The 10753-nt window shown below is 44.8% G+C and overlaps 1 protein-coding gene across 1 annotated transcript; it reads left to right on the top strand.

The window, feature by feature from the left end:
* The first annotated feature begins 8350 nt into the window (after window positions 1-8350).
* On the top strand, window positions 8351-9967 carry LOC117083908 (keratin, type II cytoskeletal 7-like). Its single transcript, XM_033212100.1, has one exon. The coding sequence runs from the start codon at window positions 8402-8404 to the stop codon at window positions 9809-9811; it is 1410 nt and encodes a 469-aa protein (XP_033067991.1). The 5' UTR covers window positions 8351-8401; the 3' UTR covers window positions 9812-9967.
* The last annotated feature ends 786 nt before the right edge of the window (window positions 9968-10753 follow it).

The following is a 10753-nucleotide window of genomic DNA, read 5'->3' as shown; positions in this document are numbered from 1 at the left end:
GGAAGTGTGTGAGAGCATGAGGATCTCACAATGTGAGAAAACTCTGTGTGAATATTAAAAGGTGGTGGAAGTGGAGTGGGTGGTAGGAACCTTCTGAGCTGAGCTGTTAGCTGTGGGCTGAGCTAAAATAACCAATGGAGGGGGTGCTGGTTCTCCTCGGGGTGTTCACGGAGTTTCTTCATTATTACCTGATCCTCATTCCAATTGTTGAACCATAAGACTTTTAATTAAAGTTTAAACTATTTCTGGACTTCCAAGAAGGAGGAAATAATTACTTTGGCTTGAGAAATAAAAGAAGAGAAACAAACACTTTCATTTCTAGAAGAAAATTAAATTTGTATCATTAGGAACCTATATTTATTCATTCATTCATTTTTCTTTTTTTTTTTTTGAGACGGAGTCTCGCTCTGTCGCCCAGGCTGGAGTGCGGTGGCCGGATCTCAGCTCACTGCAAGCTCCGCCTCCCGAGTTTACGCCATTCTTCTGCCTCAGCCTCCCCAGTAGCTGGGACTACAGGCGCCCGCCACCTCGCCCGGCTAGTTTTTTGTATTTTTTTATTAGAGACGGGGTTTCACCGTGTTAGCCAGGATGGTCTCCATCTCCTGACCTCGTGATCCACCCATCTTGGCCTCCCAAAGTGCTGAGGTTACAGGCTTGAGCCACCGTGCCCGGCCCATTCATTCATTTTTCTGAATAGAACAGAATAGGAAAAAAATAAGGAAGCTCATTGAAAAATCCAAAATAGCAAGGATGTTGGTGTCTAAATAAAGGAAGGCATTTTTGGAAAGGACAGTTGGCCCTCAGAGCACACCTGAATCAGACCCACTCCTGCTTCTGACCTCTGGGCTTCCCAAGAGCAGAGGGATCTGTCTGTGATGAATCCCAACATATTAACTCTCTGCTTTGGCAGGTTATTTAACATCTCTGAGGCTCAGTCTTCTCATCAGAAAAATAAAGGTAAAAGTAGTTCCCACCTGGTAGGGTTGGAGCAGAGGATTCAGTAAGATTACCCCTGCAAAGATCACAGTGCAGACCTGGCAAAGCAAGCTTGAATGAGTGGTGGTAATTATTTTTATACTTATTATTTTTATTATTAGACTGAGCTTTTCCCAGCAACTAAACACACGCTGTCTTGTCCTTTCCTTTTGCTTTTCTTAGTAGCAGAATCGCAGACTCTTGGGTGGTTGGAGATAACTGGGTCCAAATCCACATTTCGTGGGTAAGAAAACAGAGGCTCAGAGAAGGCCAGCAGGTGGCCCAAGGTAGCACAGTGAATTACTGGGAGAGGTAGATTCAGTCTACCATCTCCTTCCTCATCTTGATAAAAATACAGATCAATCTGGCCTCTAAGAGGAGAGAACACAGAAGGAAGGTCTGCAGGCAGATAATGAGGCAGGGAAGAGAAGCCCACAAGGTAGCTGCAGAGTTTAACAGAATCAATCTGCACGTGGACAGGTGTGTGCTGTGTGGCACAGCCTTTGGCAATTGCCGTTTGGAGACATCTGTATCTGCAATGACAGATGGTGTCAACTGAGACTCATCAGCAAAGGCTGCAGAATTCCCAGAGGCAAATGCTATCAGTGGCTTCTAAGAGGATCTGGGTGGGTGGGCCAAGCATTAGACAGACTGGCCATGGTGGAGGGACAGCCATACCCAGGGGCTGCCCAGTGCTTGCGTAAAATGCTGAATCCCTTCCACATAATTCCACTCACTTCATGCTTATTCTATGGTCACTTAATGACATTCTAAGAGAGTGTCTCCTTCCCAGGGACCGTGCCATCAAGAAAGATGGAGCATATTTGCTTTCATTACTAAGAAGAGCTATCAACCCTTGTAATCCATTGTACCTAGAGTGTGTACAGGGTCTCATGGTTTTTCCATTCATCTCTCTCTGAGATGCTGTCCCTGAGCATCCAGGGAGAGAGTTCACCTCTGGCCTCAAAGGTCAACAACTACACCTGGGAGCATAAGAGCCTGACTGAGAGGTCCACCTTGGGTAGTACTTGGGCCCAAGATGATGCCCATTTGTGCCTTCAAAATTGGAGCAGTTCGTCCTAACTCAGCAGCTAATTTTTTCTCCACTTGCACGGTACTCACTGGCCCATGGGGACCACTTCAGTTTCAACATGACTTGTAATATTGTTTGCTTAGCTTGCTGAGTTGGCAACAAAATTTTTGGCTACTCAAGAGTAGTGTGATCTGAGAACAAGTGAGAAAAGTGAATTTTAGCAAATTTAGAAATATCCGGTTTCTCTTCAATATACTCTCCATCCACAGGAGGGCCAAGGGCCAAGTCATTTTCTGAGGGATGTGAGGCATCATGTTTCTATTTCTGTTACATTACAGCAGTTGTTAGGCAACAGGGAGAGTTCCTCCAGACACACCCGGGGCGGCGGAGCAGCGCTAGCAACCGCAAAACATGCTTAGCAGGAAGATTACTCTTTTACTCCATATTTCCTTATTTACTGAGATAGAAACAAAAATAACATTTTAATTTGCATTTCTTTGAATACTAGGTAAGGTTGTTCATTTTTCAAGGCATTTGTTTTAAATTATTTGTATATTTTTCTGATTCTAAAAGAAAGATACTCGTTATAGAAAACATGAAAAATACACTTTTTAAAATTAAAAATGTTTTAATTACACAATATTCAACCTCCCAGAGACAACTGTGGTTTAACACTGAAGTTATTTTCTGCCATGAGCATACTTTTTTAAAAAAAATACATAAGAGTAGACATTTCTCAAAAGAAGACATACGAATGGCCAACAGGTAAGTGGAAAAATGTTCAACATTTCTAGTTATTAGGAAAATGCAAGTTAAAATCATAATGAGATACATCTCAGATTTGCCAGAATGGCTTTTATCAAAAAGACAAAGATAATAAATGTCAGCAAGAACGTGGCAAAAAGGGAATCATTGTGCACTATTGGTAGAAGTATGAATTAGTACAACCATTATGGACAACATTTTAGAGGTGTCTCCAAAACTAAAAATAGAATTACTATATGATCCAGCAATACCACTTCTGAGTATTTACCCAAAAGATGTGAAATCAGTTTGTTAAAGAGATGCCTGCATCCCCATGTTCATTGCAGCATTATTCATAATAGCCAAGTTACAGAATGTCCATCAACAGAGGAGTGAATAAGGGAAATGTGGCATATATACACAATAGAATACTATTCAGCGTTTAAGAAGAAGAAAACTCTGTTATCTGTGACAACATTGATGGAATTGGAGAACATGATGCTAAGTGAAATAAGACAGGCACAGAAAGACAAATACTGCATATTCTCACATATATGTGGAATCTAAAACAATCAAACTTGTAGAAGCAGAGAGTAGAATGGTGGTTACAGATGCTAGGGGGTGGGGAGAAAGGAGAGAGCTAATGGTTAGAGGGAACAAAATTTCAGTTAGATAGGAGGAATATGTTGCTTTTTTCTTTTTCGGAGTTTTATTACACAGTATGGTGAATCTATAGAGTATTGCACATTTCAAAATTGCTAAGAGAGTAAATGTCAAATGAACTCACCACAAAATATGTTAATTATTTGAGATGATGAGTATGTTAACTAGCTTGATTTAATTATTTCACATTGTATTCATAAATCATATCAGTGCTTTTTACCTCATAGTTCTATATAATTATAAATTGTCCATTTACAATTTTAAAAACTGAACAAAACCTAAAAGCACTTAAATTTCATCAATAAGAAAATGGTTCAATAAATTTCAATTCAGCCATACAATAAAATATTGTATAATTTAAAAGAATGACATAAAAAAGGATGAGTTCGTGTCCTTTGTAGGGACATGGATGGAGCTGGAAACCATCATTCTCAGTAAACTATCGCAAGAACAGAAAAGCAAATACCGCATGTTCTCACTCATAGGTGGGAATTGAACAATGAGATCACTTGGACACAGGAAGGGGAACATCACACACCGGGTCCTATTGTGGGGAAGGAGGAGGGGGTAATGATAGCATTAGGAGATATACCTAATGTAAATGATGAGTTAATGGGTGCAGCACACCAACATGGCACACGTATACATATGTAACAAACCTGCATATTGTGTACATGTACCCTAGAACTTAAAGTATAATAAAAAAAAATTTTAAAGAATGAGTCAATTCTGTAAATATGATCCTAAAAGGATGTCCATAATATAGCCTTAAGTTAAAAAGACAAATTTCAGAGTTAAACAGATTTTTATTTTTAAATATAAACATATATATATGTTTATATATATAAAAAACACATTTTTATTTTTAAAAAATTTGAGATCAGAACATATATACAGTTTTATATCTTCTTTTTTCAAGTAGCATTATAGTATGATCATTTTCTCATCTATTATAATCAAACATGATTTTGAATGATTGCATAGGACTCAATAATAGACTTTGTCCATCCACGCCCTACTGACAGGCATGGGTGCTACTCCCATGTTTTTCACTACCAGGAATGACACTATGATGAACATAAATCTTTGCACAGATCTTTGATTGTATGAAAGGAATTAGTAGACTAATAGATTTCAGCATTTATAAATCTCTTGCTAGCTACTGGAAATTTACTTTTCAGAGAGATGACAATGTGTTGCTTGCTCTCTAAGACTCCCAATCCCTGACCTTAGTACCACCTGCCTTTCTAGTCTTTGAGGTCAGGATATTGTGGACTTTTGTTATTGGGTAACAAACCAGCTACTGACTTTAAGAGGCAGAAAGAAAAGACTTCTGTTCTTAAAAGGAGATGGTAAGGCTGCCCTTCAGCAGAGAGAAAAGAAGAGGAATGAGGGGATTTTTAAAAAGGGACCAATAACATCACAAAACAGTTATTTTAAGGGAACAGAGGCCACTTAACACCTGGGCTAAGGGGACACAGGAGAGGCCATCAGAGCCATACAGCATCAGGCAAGAGCAGGAGGTGGAGAGACTTGTTCTAGGAATAGAGGGGTTTCCTAGCAGGAGAAGAAGAAATAGAGGTGAGCAGAGCAACCCTAAAGATGTTGTGCAGTTTGAATGTTTAAAACATCCACTTCTATACAAAACATAAACAACCTGCAAAAGGCAACAGAGAATTGATTCAAGATTTAGCACAGTTGATTGGACTTTCAATGTATCTACGGTCATTTTGGATACACTTGTACATAGCCATCTCAGCATAACGTAGAGCTCACACCTGCAAAATAAAAGAAAGAACGAAATCAAACATTAGCAACTTTATTTAAATATTTTGTAAATTATCTCTGGGTTCACAAATTATCTATACTTTATATGGAAGTAAAATTTATTAAAAGTTCAAACCATAGTGACTTTATGGATACTCTATACCTTGGGCTTTACTGGCAGCAGTGATGCTCCAATCAGCCAGGGAAGTCTATGAGTCCCAGCTGTAAGAACCCCTTGGCATATCCAGGTACTCTTGCTTTGGGGAGGAGGATGTCCAGCTGCCAGACTGGGAAGCCTAATAGCAAAAGGCTCATTTACACTTCCAGAACTACTATATGCCTTTCCCTTTGAAAGCACATTATTTTACTGAGGAAATAGAACCAGAAAAGAACTTCCACAGCCTTCCCCAACCACATCTTCCCATCTCCCTGCAGCTGTGCCAGTGCACTCTGCTGCCCCTCCTCGTATCATGGAAGAATCGTCCCTGTGCTTATCTAAAGCCAAACCTGCCACCTGAACGTTACATCCCAGCCCCTTCTACCTTCCGCTCCTGCATTTATCCCCTCTCTCCTGCATTATCTGTCTCTCCCCTCTGCTGGATAATTCTTACTTGGTATGCAAGCAGGCCAGAATACTTCTCATTTTTAGGAGCCTCCTCTTGACGCCACATCTCCCCCAGCTCCTGTCCAGGCAGAGGCACTCAAAAGAGTTCTCTCCAGACAGCTCCCTGTCTCCCATTCTCAAATTTTCTTCTCACCCCTCCCCCAGACACACTTTTGTCGAAGTCACCAGTGTTCTCTACGTTGCTAAATCCGATGGTCCACAATCAGGCCTCCCCTTACTTGACCCATTAGCAGAATTAGGCAAAGGTGGTTGCTCCTTCTTTCTTGAAGCACCTTTTCCTTTCAGCTTTGGAGATGCCACTCTGTGTTCTCCAACCACCTCACTGAGTGCTCCTCTGCAGTCTCCTTCCCTAGTTCCTTCTTGCCTCCCTAACCTCTACGTATCAAAGGCTTCAGGCTCAGTCTACAGACTTATCCGCTCCTCTTCCCTTCCAGCCTCCCTCTTCTTCTCCCCTCCCTTCTCTTCTGTCCTCTCTCAGCCAGTCTCTCCACACTGACAAGGTCCAAGCCTTTTCTCTAGTCCAGACTTCTCTGAGGTCCAGATGTGTATATTCAATTCCCTAACAACTTCCCTTGGATATAGAATCAGGGTCTCCTGGCACTCATGGCAAAACCCGCTCCCCTGCAGTCTGTGCTGTCTCAGTAAATGATAATTTTATTCTTCCAGTTGCTCTGGTCAAAAACCTCGGAGTCACCCTAGATGCTCCACTTTCACTGGCACTCCATGTAGGGCAAAACCCACAGTGGTTTCTTTTTTAAAATAGCTGTACCATGTAGAATGCAGATTCCTCCCCAATTCTCATAAGGTTGTTTCAGTCTTAGTCTGCGGCATTATTGAGCCTTTTCATCTTTTCCTATGTATTAATTAGCATTTCGATAAAATATTGGAAAGAGCTGCCCAGAAGCTGTTACCAGATGCCATTTAAACCTGAAAGTCAAGAAAATGACTTTTATTTACAACATAATTTATCATGGTCGTTAATGTAAACTGATCAGAGGCAGCAGAGACGACATCGCATTAATTCATCAGTACTCCAAGTGCAGGCAGATAGATATAGGCTGGAGAAAATAATAAGCAATTGATGCCCATGCCAACTCCTTGCAGTACTGACCGCACTCCATTTGGCTACTTCATAAGGGCATCCGGGTATTTTTACCTGTGGTGGCACGAACCGCTAAGACAGTACCAAAACCTTATACCAGGAAGCAGTTTTTTTAACGCTCAGTCTAGGGATGGTGTAATTGCAGCAATTAAGAGTTGAGAGTATCTCTGAAATCTCCTGCACATTTACTGGCAAAAAAAGAATTGAAAACACTATGTGTAAATCCTAAATACAGTGTCAGGGCAACCTTGAGAGAAGTAAGGAGCCCAGGTTATCAACCTTTAGCCTGGTCACTTTTGGCCGCTCCCAGGCTAAGGGAACCCCTGCCCCAGACTACTCTTTTCCTCCTACTATTACAGGTGCCATCTGTGGAGTCCAGCCTCTCCGACTGCACCGCCTTCGTGAGACCAACAGGGCCCCGAGGCCATTTTGCTACTTCCTTGCCTACCAGGATCCGCCCTGGCCCCTGCTCAGACCCTGTCTCTGAAGCTGATGAGCCTGAACTTGAAGATCAGACATGCACGCTCTGAGGGTGTTGCTCTTTGGAAATTATTTAACTGCCTTGTTACTCAGAAAAACGGGGTGGCAAGGCCTATATTCAGGCTTGAGGAGAAAATGAGAGAGTGCAGTGAAAGCATCTAGCGCAGTGTATCGCCCACAGCAGAGGCGTTGAATAGGCTCACTTCCCTTTTCTTCTGTTTTTTGCCCCAAAGGACACAGCCAGCTTCCCCAAAGTTAAGGGGCCCTTCCCGAGGCCCTACTGCTCCCTCTACCAGAGTCAACTGGACCAGCTTGTTTACATTCTTTCCTGATACACCACAAAGTCAACTTTGCTCTTGGTGATTTTACAGGAAGCTTTCCTTGCCCCATTTTTAACCCTTCTATAGCCTGCAACCCAATGTCCCTGGCCTGTCTTACCTTGAGGTGAGCTCATGCTCCTCCAGCCTTTGTCTCCCGTCTTTTGCACATGAAACAGCATGGTGGCCTTAACTGTAGTGTCTAGAAGCCTTCCCATGGACTCCTCACTTCTCTTCCCTCTTCAGGAGTAGAATGAGATGAAGATTTGTAGCCTGAGACCTCATGCACACAGGTATCCCCAGATATGCAGCCTAAGCTGCATGTGCAGATTTAAACCTGTCTTGGGGCTGAAGTAGGACCTAAAGTTATATGTACTTTTTCATAAACACAGTTTTGCACAGGAGCAGAATATGAAGGATGCAGAGTTGAGGAGGCAAGAGGTGTCATTCTGCTCTGTGATGAACCTGAGTGGTCCCTTCGAAATACATGACTCTGGCTTTAGTGGCATGTGCTGGGTAAATTCAGCTGCTGCTATTCAGATGGCACAAAATATTACTAAAGTACTAAAGGCTTGTTGGGGTGAAATTAATGCAGCAAGAAAAATAGTGATTAAGTTTTCACTGGTAAAATCTTGACATTGAGCGAGCGCGCGCTCCTCCTAGCCCGCTGCTAGGTCCATCCCGGCCCAGCCACCATGTCCATTCACTTCAGCTCCCCGGTATTCACCTCGCGCTCAGCCGCCTTTTCGGGCTGCGGCGCCCAGGTGCGCCTGAGCTCCGCGCGCCCCGGCGGCCTTGGCAGCAGCAGCCTCTACGGCTTGGGCGCCTCGCGGCCGCGCGTGGCCGTGCGCTCCGCCTATGGGGGCCCGGTGGGCGCCGGCATCCCCGAGGTCACCATCAACCAGAGCCTGCTGGCCCCGCTGCGGCTGGACGCCGACCCCTCCCTCCAGCGGGTGCGCCAGGAGGATCGCGAGCAGATCAAGACCCTCAACAACAAGTTTGCCTCCTTCATCGACAAGGTGCGGTTTCTGGAGCAGCAGAACAAGCTGCTGGAGACCAAGTGGACGCTGCTGCAGGAGCAGAAGTCGGCCAAGAGCAGCCGCCTCCCAGACGTCTTTGAGGCCCAGATCGCTGGCCTTAGGGGGCAGCTCGAGGCGCTGCAGGTGGATGGGGGCCGCCTGGAGGCGGAGCTGCGGAGCATGCAGGATGTGGTGGAGGACTTCAAGAATAAGTATGAAGATGAAGTTAACCGCCGCGCAGCTGCTGAGAATGAGTTTGTGGTGCTGAAGAAGGATGTGGATGCTGCCTACATGAGCAAGGTGGAGCTGGAGGCCAAGGTGGATGCCCTGAATGATGAGATCAACTTCCTCAGGACCCTCAATGAGATGGAGTTGACGGAGCTGCAGTCCCAGATCTCCGACACATCTGTGGTGCTGTCCATGGACAACAGTCCCTCTCTGGACCTGGACAGCATCATTGCTGAGGTCAAGGCGCAGTATGAGGAGATGGCCAAAGGCAGCCGGGCTGAGGCTGAGGCCTGGTACCAGACCAAGTTTGAGACCCTCCAGGCCCAAGCTGGGAAGCATGGGGACGACCCCCGGAATACCCGGAACGAGATTTCAGAGATGAACCGGGCCATCCAGAGGCTGCAGGCTGAGATCGACAACATCAAGAACCAGCGTGCCAAGTTGGAGGCCGCCATTGCCGAGGCTGAGGAGCGTGGGGAGCTGGCACTCAAGGATGCTCGTGCCAAGCAGGAGGAGCTGGAAGCCGCCCTGCAGCGGGCCAAGCAGGATATGGTGCGGCAGCTGCGTGAGTACCAGGAACTCATGAGCGTGAAGCTGGCCCTGGACATCGAGATCGCCACCTACCGCAAGCTGCTGGAGGGCGAGGAGAGCCGGTTGGCCGGAGATGGAGTGGGAGCCGTGAATATCTCTGTGGTGAATTCCACTGGTGGCAGTAGCAATGGTGGTGGCATCGGGCTGACCCTCGGGGGAACCATGGGCAGTAATGCCCTGAGCTTCTCCAGCAGTGCGGGTCCTGGGCCCCTGAAGGCTTACTCAATCCGGACCACATCCACCAGTCGAAGGAGTGCCCACAACTGAGCTGCCTCGCACCACTCCATTCCTCCAGCTACCGCCCACAGTCACAAGAAGATTCCCGTCCCTGCCTCCCATGCCCGGTCCCAAGACCATGAGACAGTCTGGAAAGTGATGTCAGAATAGCTTCCAATAAAGCACCCTCATTCTGAAAAAAAAAAATCGTGACATTTGGCTGAGTAGGAGATAACCTGAAGTTGTAGGAGTAGCTATAGTTAGCAGTGCACTGATATTTGTGGACTATATTTAAACACGTATAAAAAAGGATGCACTTCTTTGGTATTTATGACTCATCTTTATAGGATGAATCATTTGCATGAATTAAATTTATCTCTTAAATCTAAAACCACAATTTGCTATTTTTTTCCTAATAAAAGAATAGTTTCTTAGACCATTTGTGCTGCTATAACAGAACACCATAGACTGAAATATTTAAAAAGAGCAAAAATTTATTTCTCACAGTTCTGGAGGCTGAGAAGTCCAAGATCAAGGCACAAACGTTTGGTCTGATGAGGGCCTTCTTACCATGTCCTCACATGGCAGATGACAGAAAGACAAGCCACCAAGCTAGCCAAATGCTTTATGAAGCCTCCTAAGAGACTTAATCCCATTTACAAGGGAGAAGCCCTTATGGCATAATTACCCCTTAAAGACCCCCCACATCTTCATACCATCACATTGATAAGACCTGGATTTTAGAGTGGACACATTCAAACCATAGCAAATGGTAAAGAAAACAGGCCTAAGGTGCCTGGGTACCAGGTGGCAGTGTTATGGTGCTGCAACCGCTTTGGGCTGTCCACTCAGGACTTCCCAGCACAAGAGTCACAAAGCCTCCCACTTGTTCATACCACCTTCTATTGAGTTTTCTGCTCCTTGCAACCCCCTGCAATAAGCTGGTAACTACTCTTCCCTGAATCCCCTGCTTGCCACGCAGGTGTTCACCAG

The sequence above is a fragment of the Trachypithecus francoisi genome, unplaced genomic scaffold, assembly GCF_009764315.1.
Source record: "Trachypithecus francoisi isolate TF-2019V2 unplaced genomic scaffold, Tfra_2.0 Lachesis_group0, whole genome shotgun sequence".
In the NCBI taxonomy this organism is placed as follows: domain Eukaryota; kingdom Metazoa; phylum Chordata; class Mammalia; order Primates; family Cercopithecidae; genus Trachypithecus; species Trachypithecus francoisi.
This window is presented reverse-complemented; position numbering and strand designations above follow the sequence as displayed.

Bases quoted from the DNA above. Each gene is read 5' to 3' on its own strand.
- LOC117083908 (XM_033212100.1), top strand. From the start codon at position 8,402: ATGTCCATTCACTTCAGCTCCCCGGTATTCACCTCGCGCTCAGCCGCC.